Raw genomic sequence first — 18,866 nt, forward strand, 5'->3', positions numbered from 1 at the left:
GACTTGCCTAGTTAAATAAAGGTTCATTTAAAAAAATGTAAAATCGGACTGTGGTGCAACTTCTGCCATGGTGCCATAAAGGCCCCTAGCTTACATAAATTCAGTGCAGTCTTTTTCACCTGGGAGATATGGTCTGTCTCATGGGTGCAGTGCTGCCAACTTAGCAACTTTGTCGCTATATTTAGCGAGTATTCAGACCCCTCTAGTGACACATTTTCAATAAAGTCACTAACAACAAATCTAGTGACTTTTTCTGGTGTTATTGGAGAATCTGACGTGAAAGCACATATCATTCTTACTCTTATCAACGAGCAGCAGGTGCTGCCGTGAGCCCCACTCCCGTCCCAAAACACTCACAGGTGGCCCAGTCCTCACGCAGCAGTCCCTCCCAGCTGTAGTCAGAGCAGGAGATGTCCAGACTGCAAATTAATCGCGCATACGCCGCCGCTGACTGACCCCTAACTAGTTACTATAATTTTCTCACATTGCCATTGACATTTTTTTCTATTGTCTCTTTTTGGTCCTTTTAGACTGTTAATGTAGATTGTATACATTTTTTTAATTTTATGGTTAAAAATGTTCATGTTTTACTGTGACTTGTTGTAGGCTCCTAAGTGGACAATAAGGTTAAAAACAAAAACAAATTAAGAAAACTAAACTAAAAATCGTCAGAAGAAAGTTCATTTGTAGTTCTAAACATATTTAGAGTGTTTTTTTTTACTCACTTTTTGTCTCTCCCACAACTTCGACATTTCTAGCCTATCAGCGCGACGCTCCTGACCGGAAATATATAATCAGCCAATCAGCTTTGAATGGCAGAATTTTCAAAACTAACCCGCCATGTTGTTGTTATTTTTAGTTCTAACTTGGAAGTCGTTTATCCGAGTACTTCCATCCATAAAGGTTGCCAGATAGTTGGACTGAAGGAACTTGGATATCACCAATAATAATTACATTTAAAAAGGTAAGAGTACACATTGATAAAATCCTATTTTGATTAATATATCTCATAACTAGGTAGAGCATATTAAGCGTCAGTGACTAACCGTGACTGCTACTAGTAAGATAGCCAGCTAGTTTGTTTGACTCATCGTTTGCTAACTAACGTTTTCTAAATATACAACCACACGATAATCAATATGTATTTGTCTGTAACAGCGTGTTAATAACTAGTAGTTTAATGCATTGTATGTATATTTGTCACAGGATCATGGACACAATGGAAGCTCGTTTCGGCCACATGCGTCAGCGTGACACCAGTGTGGACATGCTGCGGGTGAAGATGTCTCGCAGACGGTCGCAGTCCCAGAAGGAGAACCGAGACAAGGCCCTGAACAGCCGCAGACAGCTTGACAAACTCCCCGAACTGGAATGCTCTCAACTGGACATGTCTGTTGCAGAACATGTGTCAGTAATTCAGGAAAAAGCACCGAATGCAAAACAAGTGAAAAGTGAGTTTGTGTGCTTTTGATGTGCATTCGTGGATCACTTATTTAGCTACCTAACACTATTCTCTAGGTAACATTACTGTAGTCAGGTTAGCTGGCTTGAATATTTTCTTCTCTGAAACTGTGGTGTCAAAAAAAAAAATGTGCCTGAGCCAACTTCGCCCTCATGCCTCTTCATCCTCCACGCCCACTAATATTATGTAATCCCACACTGATCTATTTTCTCTCCAACTCCCTCATTCTATTTCTCAGACACTGCAGTGGAGGAGCGAATTAAAAAGCTTGCACGCTACAAAGAGAAGAAGGAGCTTGTGAAGGAGAAAGAGAAGAGGGCAAGGGAGAAGAAGGGGGTGTTTAAAGTTGGGCTATACCGGCCCCAGCCCCTGGCCCCTCTACCTCAGGCCCCAGCTGCCACGACCAAAGCCATGGTGAGGGGGCACAGCTTAACACGGAGTCTGTATACTGCTGACATATCTATAGATAGTATATCCATCGTCCTTGGGAGTCATCGTTCAATCGTTGAGTTGATGAAGATGTACTTGACTCATCACCAGAGGGTGAACTTGATGTGCTCAAAACTCATAGGGATATAAGACAGTGGCGGTCGGTGCCGTTTTAAGTTGAGGGAGGACATGTTTTTTTATACACTTGGCCTTATTTCTATTACATCATATTTGCTGATTGTCGTTCATCTTCCATTCACCCAGCTCAATGTAAAATTGATAGGTTTAGGCTACAACCTGATAATACAATTTTCCATATACCCATCATGAGATTGCTACAGCAGGTCGGGAGAAAATTTAGTAATCCAGGCAGTGACACATTCTATACCTCCTTGCACATGTGCCTGTATCTAGCTGATTTGGGGTGTAATCATTAGTCCAACAGTTGCAAACGAGTTTCTATTGGACAAATTCAGGTATGTTTATCCCTGTTTTGTTCTGTTTGTTTCCTTTAAGAAACGTTTTCGAGCAGAATTGGCGCAATGAATACACTCCTGATCACAGTTCACTTTCATAGCAGCCACATACAAAAACAGCATAATCATTTGCTCATTGTCAATTTTTTTGGCAGCTATACGCTCTCCTCTCACCTTTTCCCTTTGCTTGTGGACTTCAGTGCACAATACAACAGCTGCCTATGACCAGGTTGAAAAAACCTTTCCATACCATAAACGCTAACTGCTACACACAGCTTACATCGTTGTCCCCTAATGTCAGTCAACATAGTTATTAACTACTAGAACTAACGCGTTAATAAACCTGCTACATTCGTGCACTTAAGCAGTTACACCGGCAGGCCACGATGGCAGTAAATTAATAAAACCAAAAGCTTACGTTGACTTGAAAGAGTTTGTGTTGGATAGCCAGCCCGTAAACACAGCATCCATCTCTGTTTGAGTAGCTGCATTTGCAAGCTAGGTAACATTTGCTAGCTCGGTAAGTGAAAGTGGAGAAAAAAACGCAATTACTTATATTAGTGCCTTCAAAAGTATTCACCCCCTTGGCGTTTTTTTGTATTTTGTTGCATTACAACCTGTAATATAAATAGTTTTTGGGGGGGGGGGGTTATGTAATGGACATGCACAAAATAGTCAAATTTAGTGAAATTAAAAAAATTACTTGTTTAAAAAAATAATGTAAACTGAAAAGTGGTGGGTGCATTTGTATTCACCCCCTTTGCTATGAAGCCCCTAAATAAGATCTGGTGCAACCAATTATCTTCAGAAGTCACATAATTAGTTAAATGCCACCTGTGTGCAATCTGTGTCACATGATCTCAGTATGTGTGTATATGTGTCCATTCTGAAAGGCCCCCGAGTCTGCAACACCACTGAGCAAGGGGCACTATGAAGACCATGGAGCTCTCCAAACAGGTCAGGGACAAAGTTGTGGAGTACATATCAGGGTTGGGTTATAAAAGAAAAACATTGAACAGCCCACGGAGCACCATTAAATCCATTATTAAAAAATGGAAAGAATATGGCACCACAACAAACCTGCCAAGAGAGGGCCTGCCCACAAGAGGCGCAACAAAGATAACCCTGAAGGAGTTGCAAAACTCTAATCTCCGCTGTGGAGCATCTGTCCATAGGACCACTTTAAGCTGTACACTCCACAGAGCTGGGCTTTACGGAAGTGTGAAAAAAGCCATTGCTTAAAGAAGAAAAATGCGAACATGTTTGGTGTTCGCCAAAGGCATGTGGGAGACTCCCCAAACATATGGAAGAAGGTACTCTGGTCAGATGAGACTAAAATTGAGCTTTTTGGCCATTAAGGAAAACACTGTCTGGCACAAACCCAACACCTTGCATCACCCTGAGAACACCATCTCCACAGTGAAGCATGGTGGTGGCAGCATCATCCAAGATGGCGTAGCAGTCGGATGTGTGTTTTGTCTTGTACCGTCCTGTCCCGTGTAAATATCGTATTCCCTCCTGGTATATATTTTAATCTCACTTTCCATCTACGGACTGAATATACTCTCCTGCAACCCGCTTCACCATATGTGGTACGGAGCTGCTATTTTTATGCCTAAGAACCGGTACCCCAATCAGAAGCTAGCCAGCTAAATAGCTGGTAGTCAGTCAGCCACTGTTAGCGGTCTTTGCCGTTAACTCGGACACCAGCCAGCCTCAGCTTGGTCAATACCTGCCAGTCCGCCGATCCATCACGACTGGTCTGCCGACGTAATCGTCCGAGGTGTTTTCAACAGGCCCTTTCGTTGCGACGACGCCAAAGGCCCATCTGCTAGCCCCGGCCCGCTAGCTGTCTGAATTTCTGTGTCTCCAGCTCACCTAGCGTAGTAGCGACTACTGAATCGGCTCCCTGACTTACCTATTGCTACTCGCTGGACCCTATGATCACTTGGCTACACATGCCTCTCCCTAATGTCAATATGCCTTGTCTATTGCTGTTTTGGTTAGTGATTGTCTTTTTCACTATAGAGCCTCCAGCCCTGCCCAATATGCCTTAGATATCCCTTTTGTCACGCCTCTCACATATGCGGTGACCTCATCTGGCTTAACTGTTGCCTCCAGAGACAAAACCTCTCATCGTCACAATGCCTAGGTTTACCTCCACTGTACTCACATCCTTCCATACCCTTGTCTGTACGTTATGCCTTGAATCTATTCTTCCGCGCCCAGAAACCTGCTCCATTTACTCTCTGTTCCGAACGCACCAGACGGCCAGTTCTTATAGCCTTTACCCGTACCCTTAGCCTACTCCTCCTCTGGTGATGTAGAGGTTAATTTGTTGACTTTCGTAACCGTAAAAGCTGTGGTTTCATGCATGGCCTCCTCCCTAAGTTTATTTTATTCACTGCGTTAGCACACTTCGCCAACCCTGATGTCCTAGCCGTGTCTGAATCCTGGCTTAGGAAGGCCACAAAATCCAGAAATTTCCAACTACAACATTTTCTGACAAGATAGAACTGCCAAAGTAGGCGGGGTTAGCCTGCAGAGTTCTGTCATACTGACCAGGTCTGTGCCCAAACAATTCAAGTTTCTACTTTTAAAAATCCCCCTTTCCAGAAACAAGTCTCTCACCATTGCCGCCTGTTATAGACCCCCCTCAGCCCCCAGCTGTGCCCTGGACACCATATGTGAATTGATTGCCCCCCATCTATTTTCAGAGCTCGTACTGTTGGGTGACCTAAACTGGGATATGCTTAACACCCCGGCCGTCCAACCATCTAAACTAGATGCCCTCAATCTCACAAATTATCAAGGAACCTACCAGGTACAACCCTAAATCTGTAACCAAATTTGCATCCTGTATAACAAACTCCAAAAAGTTGTGGGACACTGTAAAGTCCATGGAGAATAAGAGCACCATCTCTCAGATGCCCACTGCACTGAGGCTAGGAAACAATGTCACCACGATAATTGATTATTTCAATAAGCATTTTTCTACAGATGGCCATGCTTTCCACCTGGCTACCCCTAGCCCGACCAACAGCTTTGCACCCCCTGCAGCAACTTGCCCAAGCCCCCCTCGCTTCTCCTTCACCCAAATCCAGACAGCTGATGTTCTGAAAGCGCTGCAAAATCTGGACCCTACAAATCAGCTGGGCTAGACAATCTGGACCATCTCCTTCTAAAATGATCTGCCGCAATTTTTGCAACCCCTATTACTAGCCTGTTCAACCTCTTTCGTATCGTCTGAGATCCCCAAAGATAGGAAAGCTGCCACGGTCATCCCCCTCTTCAAAGGGGGAGACACTCTAGACTCACACTGTTACAGACCAATATCTATCCTACCCTGCCTTTCTAAGGTCTTCAAAAGCCAAGTTAACAAACAGATCACCGACCATTTTGAATCCCACCGTACTTTCTCCACTTTCCAATCTGGTGTCCAAGTTGGTCATGGGTGCACCTCAGCCACACTCAAGGTCCTAAACGATATCATAACCGCCATCGATAAAAGACAATACTGTGCAGCCATCTTCATCGACCTGGCCAAGGCTTTCGACTCTGTCAATCACCGCATTCTTATCGGCAGACTCAATATCCTTGGTTTCCTCAAATGACTGCTTCGCCTGGTTCACCAACTACTTCTCAGAGTTAAGTGTGTCAAATCGGAGGGCCTGTTGTCCGGACCTCTGGCAGTCTCTATGGGGGTGCCACAGGGTTCAATTCTCGGGCTGACTCTTTTCTCTGTATATTGCAATGATGTCGCTCTTGCTGCTGGTGATTCTCTGATCCACCTCTACGCAGACAACACCATTCTGTATACATCTGGCACTTTGGACACTGTGTTAACTAACCTCCATACGAGCTTCAATGGCCCTCACTTCATATTCGTCGCCAAACCCACTGGCTCCAGGTCATCTATAAGTCTTTGCTAGGTAAAGCCCCACCTATCTCAGCTCACTGGTCACCATAACAGCACCCACCAGTAGCACGTGCTCCAGCAGGTATATTTCACTGGCTGCCTTTCCTTCCAGTTCTCTGCTGCCCATGACTGGAACGAATTGCAAAAATCATTTAAGCTGGAGACTTATATCTCCCTCTCTAACTTTAAGCATCAGCTGTCAGAGCAGCTTACCGATCACTGTACCTGTAAATGGCACAACCAACTACATCCCCATATTGTTATTTATCTTCTTGCTCTTTTTCACCCCAGTATCTCTACTTGCACATATCACTCCAGTGTTAATGCACAATTGTAATTATTTCACCTCTGTGGTCTATTTATTGCCGTAACTCCCTAATCTTCTACATTTGCACACATTGTTCAACTGGCCTACCTGCTTAAATAAAGGCGCAAATTCAAAAATGTTTTCAAGATTGCTGTACACCGGCGGAACCCATTCAACTTGAAGGATCTGGAGCAGTTTTGCATAACTCCCAGTGGCTAGATGTGCCACGCTTACAGAGACATACCCCAAGAGACTTGCAGCTGTAATTGCTGCAAAAGGTTGCTCTACAAAGTTTTGACCCTGGGGGGATGAATAGTTATGCATGCTCAAGGTTCCTGTTTTTTGTGTTTCACAAGAAAAGTAGGCATGTCTTGTAAATCAAACGATACAGCCCCCCCCCAAAAAACCAAATATATTTTAATTCCAGGTTGTAAGGCAACAAAATAGTAAAAATGCCAAGGAGGTGAATACTTTCGCATGCCTCTGTAGCTAGCACTCTTTCTCTCTCTCAGGCAACTATTCACCACATTTTATGCACTGCAGTACTAGCTAGCTATAGTTTATGCTTTCAGTAGTAGATTCATTATTTGATTGCGTCGACATATCAGTTCATACTGCAAGAGCTCTGATAGGTTGGAGGACGTCCTCCGGAAGTTGTCATAATTACTGTGGAAGGTCTGTGGTAGGGGGTGAGAACCATGAGCCTCCTAGGTTTTGTATTGAAGTCAATGTAACCAGAGGAGGACGGAAACTAACTGTCCTCCGGCTACACCATGGTGTTAAGGCTGCTGTAGACCTTTGTTGCAAAACTGTGTGTTTTAATCAATACATGCCCATATTTGTAGACTGGTGTAGACTATAAAAAGACACAGTGGTTTGATTTTGATCAGATCTTCCTGACCACTACTGGAGGTAGTCGGGCACGCATTGTCTGTGTATCTCTCAAGTGTAGACTAATCTGGACAGTGACACCATTTTTAAATCCTCATTATCCTACCTTCAATCATTGACAGCTGGTATAATTGACTTATGACAGCAATATGTTTTAAAATAAATATTATTTTGGAAAGAATATCTGTCACGTTTGCATACAGGGAGGGACCAGGAAATCTGGTCGCAATGTGGACACAGTGGCTGGATGAGACATTTTACTACCATGTGTAAACACATTTGAAAATGTGGTAACAATCCGATTGTGGACAAGACCAGGACAAAGGATGCCAGTTAGCACCAGGTATAAGCAAGGATTTAGTGGTGTTACGTTGTCATAACGTGGCCTTGCCTTTTCCTCCTACCAGGCAACAACGACAGTGGTCCTGCCCCAATCCACCAGAGTGACGCGCTCAACCATGAGGCAGCAGGCCCCCAAGGTGATAAAAAAACAATAATAATTGCCCTACCAAGTCTGCATTTTGTTCTGCACACATCTTTTATATAATATGTTTTATTAGATTATTTAGTCAATAACTATAATAGCAGCTTTTTGGAATAACCATATAATTGACAAAATGCTGTATTTTCTCTGTTCCATTGACCTAGGCACCACAGACTATTGACACTGTCCCTGCTTCAAGAAAAGGTTGGTGTTCTTTGTTGTTTGAAAAACAATTTTCCACCCTGTATAATCATTGAATGGTGTGCTTAGTTCAACACCTGTATGTACTGACTGCTAACCCCTTAACTTGACCTGGTTCTGTCTTAGTTGAACCAGCTGTGGTCAGGTCAACCAGGAGAACCAAGATCAATTTAGGTAACACTCGTAACCATGACAAAAATATTGTCAGCTGTTCTATACATTATGCCTCAACCTTTTTGTTTAGCCAATTATTTAACCCCAATAAACATATCCTTGACTTGTAATGTAACTGTTCTTTTTCCAATTTCCTGCAGGTGAACCAGTCGTCAGAGCCCCATCCACAAGGTCAGCTAACAGGCCTCTGGTCTCTGTGGCCCCGGTGGCAAAGGACAAACCTACTGCAGCTCCCAAGACCAGATCAAATGCCAAGCAGTCTGCATCACCACCTGTTGGCAGAGGGAGGAACACCAGGGGTGAGCTTTGGCAGCTGACATCCCACGCTTCATATGCATTATTCCTCTACAGCATTTTATGTGGTTTCCCACATTTTATTTCTGAATTAAAAAAAAAGAAAGAAAAAGGTACATTTTGACATTCTCTTTAGGAAATACTGAAAGCAATAAGCAAGCTGCTGTAAAAGTGAAAAAGCCAGTGGAGGAGCCCAGGGCTGCCAGCCCGCCACCCCCCAGTGTAAAGGAGGAGAAGATGGTAGAAGACCCTTCCCCTGCTGATCCAGAACCTGTCCCAGCCCAGGCCTCCTCCCTCCCCCCTCCAGCCCCTACCCCGTCCTCCTTCGCTCCTCAGGGCTTTGTGTTCCAGGCCCCAGCAGGCCTGTCCAACTTCAAGCCCACCCCTCTCACCCCCCGCTCTGCAGACTCCTTCTTCAAACCCAGGTAACACATTGTGGGTTTCTGATCAGTCTGTATCCCTCTGACATATTTTAGATTCCCTTGTAATATTTATTAGTTGCATTACAGATGCATTTTTTTCTGCTGGGGTATGAAAATCTGGTTGATATACTGTTACTGCTTATTAAAATATGACTGGCTGTCATTTCTTACTGAAAACATATATAGTAATTTTCTATGTTTTAAATCTTCATCCTCCTCTCTGCAGTGTCCCTGCCTTTGTACTACCACCTGTGCCACTCTGGCTCTCTGACTTGGTGCCCAAAATGGAGCTCAGTGCTCCCTCTCCTGCCAAGTCCCCTGTACAATCCCCACCTTCTCCTACTCTGGCCCCTCAGTGTCCCCAGGAACCAGAGCATGATGTGCCCTACTTTAGGTGAGGGTTACATTTTAGCTGACAAACTTATCATGCATATTATATGAAACCAAGTCAACAGCGAAGTTCCTGACCTAGACAAGTGTTGTGATATGTGAATGTCTGTCTGTGTGTCTGTCAGGTTGGTGGTGGTCAGTGAGACCGAGAGACTGACAGCATTTTGTCAGCAGTGGGAGCCCAGGGTGGATGATGCCTCTATCCCTGAAGAGAGTGAGTGACTTGACGTGTTTTAACCATCTTAAGTGGTCGATTTGGATTTCTATTAGCGAAATGCATCCTACAACATTTCCTCAATGTTTATATCCATCCCTTTGTGAAGTGCGGGACCGAATGCGTACTGCAGTGGGGCAGGCCAGGCTGCTGATTAAGGAGAGGTTTTGTCAGTTCTCTGGCCTGGTGGATGACTGTGCACTTGGCAGAGGAGAGAAGATCACCACATGCACCGACTTGCAAGGCTTCTGGGACATGGTCTACTACCAGGTGGGTTAGTGACTAGAAGGACATGGTTTACTGCCAGGTGGGTTAGTGACTAGGAGGACATGGTCTACTGCCAGGTGGGTTAGTGACTAGGAGGACATGGTTTACTGCCAGGTGGGTTAGTGACTAGGAGGACATGGTCTACTGCCAGGTGGGTTAGTGACTAGGAGGACATGGTCTACTACCAGGTGGGTTAGTGACTAGAAGGACATGGTTTACTGCCAGGTGGGTTAGTGACTAGGAGGACATGGTCTACTGCCAGGTGGGTTAGTGACTAGGAGGACATGGTCTACTGCCAGGTGGGTTAGTGACTAGGAGGACATGGTCTACTACCAGGTGGGTTAGTGACTAGAAGGACATGGTTTACTGCCAGGTGGGTTAGTGATTACGAGGACATGGTTTACTGCCAGGTGGGTTAGTGACTAGGAGGACATGGTTTACTGCCAGGTGGGTTAGTGACTAGGAGGACATGGTCTACTGCCAGGTGGGTTAGTGATTACGAGGACATGGTTTACTGCCAGGTGGGTTAGTGACTAGGAGGACATGGTTTACTGCCAGGTGGGTTAGTGACTAGGAGGACATGGTCTACTACCAGGTGGGTTAGTGACTAGGAGGACATGGTCTACTGCCAGGTGGGTTAGTGACTAGGAGGACATGGTTTACTGCCAGGTGGGTTAGTGACTAGGGGGACATGGTTTACTGCCAGGTGGGTTAGTGACTAGGAGGACATGGTCTACTGCCAGGTGGGTTAGTGATTACGAGGACATGGTCTACTGCCAGGTGGGTTAGTGACTAGGAGGACATGGTTTACTACCAGGTGGGTTAGTGATTACGAGGACATGGTCTACTGCCAGGTGGGTTAGTGACTAGGAGGACATGGTCTACTGCCAGGTGGGTTAGTGACTAGGAGGACATGGTTTACTGCCAGGTGGGTTAGTGACTAGGAGGACATGGTTTACTGCCAGGTGGGTTAGTGACTAGGAGGACATGGTTTACTGCCAGGTGGGTTAGTGACTAGGAGGACATGGTTTACTACCAGGTGGGTTAGTGACTAGGAGGACATGGTCTACTACCAGGTGGGTTAGTGATTACGAGGACATGGTCTACTGCCAGGTGGGTTAGTGATTACGAGGACATGGTTTACTACCAGGTGGGTTAGTGATTACGAGGACATGGTTTACTGCCAGGTGGGTTAGTGACTAGGAGGACATGGTCTACTGCCAGGTGGGTTAGTGACTAGGAGGACATGGTTTACTACCAGGTGGGTTAGTGATTACGAGGACATGGTCTACTGCCAGGTGGGTTAGTGACTAGGAGGACATGGTCTACTACCAGGTGGGTTAGTGACTAGGAGGACATGGTTTACTGCCAGGTGGGTTAGTGACTAGGAGGACATGGTTTACTACCAGGTGGGTTAGTGACTAGGAGGACATGGTTTACTACCAGGTGGGTTAGTGACTAGGAGGACATGGTCTACTACCAGGTGGGTTAGTGACTAGGAGGACATGGTTTACTGCCAGGTGGGTTAGTGACTAGGAGGACATGGTCTACTACCAGGTGGGTTAATGACTAGGAGGACATGGTCTACTACCAGGTGGGTTAGTGACTAGGAGGACATGGTTTACTACCAGGTGGGTTAGTGACTAGGAGGACATGGTCTACTACCAGGTGGGTTAGTGACTAGGAGGACATGGTCTACTGCCAGGTGGGTTAGTGACTAGGAGGACATGGTCTACTACCAGGTGGGTTAGTGACTAGGAGGACATGGTTTACTACTGTGTGTGTGACAGTTTGTGTAGAATTAGATGAACAGACACGGGTGTTTAGTCTGTTTATGCTTGACTGTTAACACTAAATGTAAGCTATACTAGCTACCTCTAGGAAGAATTACCACCTAGATTGGTACAGCATTCTAAAAGGTTGAACATTTGGAAATGTGTCAAGCTTTCTAAAAAGGCATCCCCTCTTTCCTCACTTACCTTGTTCAACGCTTCCTTTTTCAGGTAGAAGACGTGAACAATAAGTTTGGTGCTCTGAAGGAAGCAGAGTCTAAGGGTTGGCAGGAGGAGAGAAAGCCCCCACCACGACAGAGGAAGGTGGTCAAGAAGCCGGCCTCTGCTCCGGTGGCAAAGCCTGTTGGTGGAGCTGCCGCCAAGTCTCGTCTGGCTGCCATCAAGGCTGCTATTAAGGTCAAGCAGCAGGCTGCAGAGGCAGAGAAGGCAGTCCAGGCTGCAGGGCCAGGCAGTGCTGTGGACGACCCTGCTCCAGCTCCTCAGGACCCCCAGGCAGAGATCTTGGCCCCAGAGTCACCGGTGGTGGTGTTCCAGGGAGGCTTCTTCCAGGTGGAGAGTCCCGCCAAACTCACAGGTGAGAGTCATACCTCGGCTGTTCTTCTCCCATGCCTCCCCTCAACTGCTGTGATGCACAGAGATATGGATGGAGTCAGAGGAAGATGCATAGAATGGCAGGCTGAAAGGACAGAGGGTTTGCGCGGGCCTGGAAGAAAGCTGACATCTCCTTCTGTCAGTGTTAGAGTTGTGAATTGACTGACTGCTGTGTTGTCTCTGTCTTTCTAGGCTCTGTGAGGAGATCAACCCGTGTAGCTGCCAGGCCGCCTCAGGCATCTCCCTGCTCTGTCACCAAGTTCCCCACCCCCGTCAGAACCCGCCACTCCAACGCTGCTGCAGCTGCACAACCCTCTACTCTCCCCTGCCTCACCCCTGCTCGCTCCACCCTCACCCCTGCTCGCTCCACCCTCACCCCTGCTCGCTCCACCCTCACCCCTGCTCGCTCCACCCTCACCCCTGCTCGCTCCACCCTCACCCCTGCTCGCTCCACCCTCACCCCTGCTCGTCTGTCTGATGCCACCCCACTCTGCACCCTGGCCCCCGCCCAGAATAGCCCCACCAGAGTCTCTCTCTGCTTCTCACCAGTCAAAGAAGCTTTGATAGACGCCCAGTCAGAGGAAGGCCCCTGCTACCAACCAGAGCTAGTCTCGGTCCAGAATGAAGTCACTCCTGACAAACCAGAGCCCGAGAGCATGCAGGAAGCTTGTGACCAATCGGAGGTTGTCACAGAGCCCACTGTTTGCCATGAAGAGCACATTGAGAGCTCTGAGTCTGAGAAAATGAGCCAATCGCCATCCAACACGCAACAGCTGACCAATGACGAAATGACCCAAGAAGTCTTCAGCCAATCGGTGTTGGCCGCAGAGGAGCCCAACCAATCGGCGCTCCTGGCCATGCCTGAAGTGAGCAGCACTTTGGCTACCCAGTCAATCCTATCCTCTACCTCACTCCAGGACAGAGAAGAAGATTTAGAGGACTACGATATCAGCCTACCCATCTCACCAAGGCTTCCCCTCTCTTCTTCACTGCCCCACACTCCCACCTATGGAGCAGAGTTCTCCCCAGTCAGGAGCCCTGCCTTCAGCTTCACCCTCTCCTCCAATCCAGCCAGGCCAAAACCTACCGAGGACAGCATATCTCCCCTCTCCTCACCCTGCCTGGTGCCCTCCTCTCCTACTGTCCAGGTCTCCCTCAGCGTCTCAGCTAATGCCGGTGTGACAGTGACTCCAAACAGTTATATCACTGAGGTAAGTTTTTTTTGGCAAAGGAGATACATGTGTGTGTGTGTGTGTGTGTGTGTGTGTGTATATAAACTCAGCAAAAAAAGAAATGTCCTTTCACTGTCAACTGCGTTTATTTTCAGCGAACTTAACATGTAAAAATATTTGTATGAACATAACAAGATTCAACAACAGACAAACTGAACAAGTTCAATAGTCATGTGACTAACAGAAATTGAATAATGTGTCCCTGAACAAAGGGGGGGTCAAAAGTAACAGTCAGTATCTGGTGTGGCCACCAGCTGCATTAAGTACTGCAGTGCATCTCCTTCTCATGATTTGCCAGTACTTGCTGTGAGATGTTACCCCACTCTTCCACCAAGGCACCTGCAAGTTCCTGGACATTTCTGGGGGGGAATGGCCCTATCCCTCACCCTCCGATCCAACAGGTCCCAGACGTGCTCAATGGGATTGAGATTTGGGCTCTTCGCTGGCCATGGAAAAAACACTGACATTCCTGTCTTGCAGGAAATCACACACAGAAAGAGCAGTATGGCTGGTGGCATTGTCATGCTGGAGGGTCATGTCAGGATGAGCCTGCAGGAAGGGTACCACATGAAGGAGGAGGATGTCTTCCCTGTAATGCACAGCATTGAGATTGCCTGCAATGACGACAAGCTCAGTCTGATGATGCTGTGACACACCGCCCTAGACCATGACAGATCCTCCACCTCCAAATCGTTCCTGCTCCAGAGTACAGGCCTCCGTGTAGAGCTCATTCCGTCGACGATAAACGCGAATCCGACCATCACCCCTGGTGAGACAAAACCGCGACTCGTCAGTGAAGAGCACTTTTTGCCAGTCCTGTGTCTGGTCCAGCAACAGTGGGTTTGTGCCCATGGGTGACATTTATTGCCATGGTCACATCTGCAGTCCTCATTTCTCCTTGCAGCATGCCTAAGGCACATTCACGCAGATGAGCAGGGACCCTGGGCATCTTTCTTTTGGTGTTTTTCAGAGTTTGTAGAAAGGCCTCTTTAGTGTCCTAAGTTTTCTTAACTGTGACCTTTATTGCCTACCGTCTGTAAGCTGTCAGTGTCTTAAGTGCCTTATGGTTCATTCAACAAGCATGGGAAACAGTAATTAAACCCTTCACAATGAAGATCTGTGAAGTTATTTGGATTTTTATGAATTGTCTTTGAAAGGCAGGATCCTGAAGAAGGGATGTTTATATATGTATGTATATGTGTGTGTGTACACCCCTTCAAATGAGTGGATTCCGCTATTTCAGCCACAGCTGTTGCTGACCAGAGTATAACATTTATCAAACAGCCAATCTCCATAGACAAATATTGGCAGTAGAGCTGAGTGACTTTCAACGTGGCATCGTCATAGGATGCCACCTTTCCAACAAGTCAGTTTGTCAAATTTCTGCCCTATTAGAGCTGCCCTGGTCAACTGTAAGTGCTGTTATTGGGAAGTTGAAATGTCTAGGAGCAACAACAGCTCAACTGCAGTGCTAGGCCACACAAGCTCACAGAACGGGACCACTGAGTGCTGAAGAACGTAATAATAGTCTGTCCTCAGTTGCAACACTCTCTACCGAGTTCGGAACTGCCTCTGGAAGCAACGTCAGCACAAGGAACTGTTCATCGGGAGTGTCATGAAATGGGTTTCCGTGGCCGAGCAGTCGCACAGAAGACTGATCATTTTGTGAAATACCAAGAGTGGTGTAAAGCTTGCCGCTGTTGGACTCTGGGGAAGTGGAAATGCCTTCTCTGGAGTGATGAATCACGTTTCACCATCTGGCAGTCCGACAGAAGAATCTCGGTTTGGTGGATGCTTGGAGAAAACTACCTTCCCCAATTTTATATTGGCAACTTTGAAGTTTGGTGTAGGAGGAATAATGTTCTAGGGCTGTTCTTCATGGTTCAGGTTAGGCCCCATAGTTCTAGTGAAGGGAAATCTTAACGCTGAAGCTTACAACGACATTCTAGATTCTTTGCTGCCAACTTTGTTGAAAACCTTTTGGATTAATTGGAACGCAGACTGCGAGCCAGGCCTAATCGCCCAACATCAGTGCCAGACCTTACTCATGCTCTTGTGGCTGAATGGAAGCAAGTCCCTGCAGCAATGCTCCAAAACCAGTGGAAAGCCTTCCCTGGAGGCTGTTACAGCAGTGTAGGGGGGAACAACTCCATATTAATGCTCATAATTAAGGAATGAGATGTTTGAGCAGGTGTCCACATACTTTTGGTCATGTAGTTGAGCTGATCTTAATGAATGACTGGCAAGAGGTAATTGTTTTCTCTAAATACACTAGAGTCTTCTGGGGTTGGAGTTTGAGCGCTACCTCCAACCTGTAGCAAGCTGCAGCTTGTCGCCACGGGAGTTGGCTGTTGCTGAGGAGATGCTGTCGCCCATGGCGATAGACGTAGAAATGGAGAGTCCGATGGCTCAGTCTGGAGAGCCCACTTGGGAGGAAGCATCGTCTCCCACAGGTAGGTGGTGTGTGTGTGTGTGTACACCTGGGTTTTGGTGCATGGATAGGCTTTGACCTGGATATTTGTATTCCTTATGGTGGATTTGTTTTCTTTTTCAATCAAGTCATTTTTGTATTCCCTCCTCACTCCCATCACAGCGTTTCCCAGTTTGGCACAAATGTTCACCCCACGGACCACAAAGGTTAACTTCCTTGTTTTACCCCCTTCTTTCTCACATATATAAAGTATGATTTCATTTGGTGTTGGATCACTTTTCACTATGGTGTTCTAAAATATGTAATTTTACTATTAGGCATGCATTCTTCTCAATTCATCAACTGACCCATGCTGTCCCCACTTCATTCTCCTAAATCTCTTCTCTCTCCTCCAGCCAGTTGAGTCGGACATGTTGCTGTTCACCCCTGATCAGATGGACAGAGTGAGACAGTCAATGTGCCCCAGTGACCTCATGTCATTCACACCTCCATCTAATAGAACGAACAACTGATGAGACCGATTTGCTTAACTGCTGTTTTTTTCCCTCCATTTCGCTCTAGAGACTAGTTTTTATTGTCTCAAGAAAATAATTAGTTTATATGCATTGTTACTTTTTTCTAAACTCCTCTAATTGTCAGAAAAGTGTTTTTATGTAACTTCAACAGATTTTCAAGGAGTTTCCTTAAATTCTTTGTGTCATGTCTACTACACCTTTTTTATTGAAATACCAAAAAGGCTCCAGGTAGTTTCCTAATTGTTAAGCACATTTTCCATGGTGCCCAGGTGTGTGCAGTAAAAAAAAAAAAAATTGAACCAAGAGTTTATAAATACCGGTAGCCTAAATTCTTCTATGTTGAATATGCATTCTGAAAAACCTTTTGGTTTGTGTAAATAAAATGTTGATTCTTCTAATTGGTCTTCAACAGACTTCTTTTTTTAAAGGGTTCCTCTCCTTCAAACACTATTGAAGCAACGCTGCAACGTGTTATATTTTACAGTGAAGGCTGCAGCAGGAGCTAACTGGTTTGTCAGTGCCTCTTTCTACAACTAGAGCATCTATACCAAACAATGACTGAATCATGAAACAGTATTTTATTATCAGAAGAATTGTGTGAAATGCATGTTCATGTAGAGGACTTATGATTTGATAGACCATGATCTGAAAATGTCTGTTTCTGGCACTAATCTGGCACTAGCATACGGGTCTTACAGTCCTATCTCTCCCAAACCCCAGGGTGATCTGGGTAGTCTATTTCCTCTTAGCCGCTGCAGGCAGGTGACTGTTTGGTGATGACCACAGAGGTGGTGGAGGCCACAGTTATCTCAGCCACTGGAGACGGGTAAAGGTCACTCTCTGGCCCTTTGCCTTGCTCCTCCCTCCATCTCTCCTTTTATAATTGATTTATTTGTTGTGGAGTTACCATGAAGAGCTTGTGTTGGACCAGAGTTTGACATCAGAATTCATTGTGCACACCAAGGCCAGATTTCCTAGACTAAAAATCACTTCAAAAGGGTTCTCTGGGTTTTAATCTTGGGACATTTGACTGTCCCTTAGGGTGTGGTTAGGATTCAAACTGGATGAAGGGGCCTCTTCATAATGTCTCTCAGTACCTGGCGTCTTCCTTGGCCTTAGCCAGAGTGATGCAGTGCTAGTGCAGTCTGCGTCAGCCTCTCGTCCTGCACCTCCCTTCTCAGCTCCAGGCTGTACACTGGTGAGTCCCCTCTGGGTCCAGCTCAGTGTCCGCAGGACAGGAATTCTTCCCTGCTCCTTCAGCTCCTCCTGCTCCATTCCTCTTAAACAGGCTCGGGTTAGGATACACAGCAGGAGTGAGATTGGGATGAGCACACCATAGAAAAATGTTATAATTAGAAGATACATCTGTATGAAATGGTATTTCTGAGGCTGAATTCCAAATCACCCTCGCCCCTACATTTGGCATTCACCATTTGCACAAGTGTCCCAAAGCTGAGGGAGTGAAAATTGAGGGTGTAGGAGCAAATTAGACATGTCAGCAAGGCTGCAGGCTCCAGAGCAACGTGGTATCCCAACAAGCATAGTGATAGGTTTGAAGTTTGCGCAATTTCATACAGAAGAATGGAGGTATGCCTAATTTATATGCCACGTGCATTTAATTTAAAAAGATATACACACAACAAATGGAATGCCGCCCAAATTAAATGTTTAACTGTTAGATGTTTATCTTGTAAAATGACGGGGAATTTGAATTTCATGTTATTATTTGAATGTGGAACAAATTGCATAACTCAAGGCATGAGTCCTGAAGTTGATGTGTTTATTGATTTTCCCCCCCCCACTGACAGTTTCATCAACACATGACGAGGGCCCTCGGAGCGAGTTGCTATGGGTGAAGGGGTGGTTGGGGATGAACCGTGATTTTCAGAGGTCATCAAATTAGTTGTGTAATATACAGTGCCTTGCGAAAGTATTCGGCCCCCTTGAACTTTGCGACCTTTTGCCACATTTCAGGCTTCAAACATAAAGATATGAAACTATTTTTTTTTGTGAAGAATCAACAACAAGTGAGACACAATCATGAAGTGGAACGACATTTATTGGATATTTAAAACTTTTTTAAATCAAAAACTGAAAAATTGGGCGTGCAAAATTATTCAGCCCCCTTAAGGTAATACTTTGTAGCGCCACCTTTTGCTGCGATTACAGCTGTAAGTCGCTTGGGGTATGTCTCTCAGTTTTGCACATCGAGAGACTGACATGTTTTCCCATTCCTCCTTGCAAAACAGCTCGAGCTCAGTGAGGTTGGATGGAGAGCATTTGTGAACAGCAGTTTTCAGTTCTTTCCACAGATTCTTGATTGGATTCAGGTCTGGACTTTGACTTGGCCATTCTAACACCTGGATATGTTTAT

At 45.8% G+C, this 18,866-nt stretch overlaps 1 protein-coding gene across 3 annotated transcripts; it reads left to right on the top strand.

The window, feature by feature from the left end:
- Window positions 1–812: 812 nt before the first annotated feature.
- Window positions 813–16,890, top strand: LOC149974528 (disks large-associated protein 5-like). 3 transcript variants are annotated; one of them, XM_090212793.1, is made up of 16 exons: window positions 813–964; window positions 1,207–1,451; window positions 1,701–1,876; window positions 7,892–7,963; window positions 8,133–8,172; window positions 8,296–8,343; window positions 8,484–8,642; window positions 8,774–9,062; window positions 9,286–9,453; window positions 9,575–9,663; window positions 9,773–9,933; window positions 11,934–12,297; window positions 12,507–13,525; window positions 15,822–15,999; window positions 16,140–16,183; window positions 16,373–16,890. In XM_090212793.1, the coding sequence occupies exons 2-16, from the start codon at window positions 1,211–1,213 to the stop codon at window positions 16,487–16,489; spliced, it is 3,165 nt and encodes a 1,054-aa protein (XP_090068919.1). In that variant the 5' UTR covers window positions 813–964; window positions 1,207–1,210; the 3' UTR covers window positions 16,490–16,890. The 3 variants fall into 3 exon arrangements, with proteins under 3 accessions (XP_090068919.1, XP_090068921.1, XP_090068920.1); XM_090212795.1 differs by lacking the exon at window positions 16,140–16,183 and having other exon boundaries at window positions 815–964; XM_090212794.1 differs by lacking the exon at window positions 8,296–8,343 and having other exon boundaries at window positions 835–964.
- Window positions 16,891–18,866: the final 1,976 nt, after the last annotated feature.

Source organism: Oncorhynchus mykiss, chromosome 20 (genome assembly GCF_057628025.1).
Source record: "Oncorhynchus mykiss isolate SJ-2025 chromosome 20, ASM5762802v1, whole genome shotgun sequence".
Taxonomy (NCBI): domain Eukaryota; kingdom Metazoa; phylum Chordata; class Actinopteri; order Salmoniformes; family Salmonidae; genus Oncorhynchus; species Oncorhynchus mykiss.

Bases quoted from the DNA above. Each gene is read 5' to 3' on its own strand.
- LOC149974528 (XM_090212793.1), top strand. From the start codon at position 1,211: ATGGACACAATGGAAGCTCGTTTCGGCCACATGCGTCAGCGTGACACC. The intron at 9,063-9,285 runs GTAACACATTGT...TCCTCTCTGCAG, and splicing joins GACTCCTTCTTCAAACCCAG to TGTCCCTGCCTTTGTACTAC. The intron at 9,664-9,772 runs GTGAGTGACTTG...CCCTTTGTGAAG, and splicing joins TGCCTCTATCCCTGAAGAGA to TGCGGGACCGAATGCGTACT.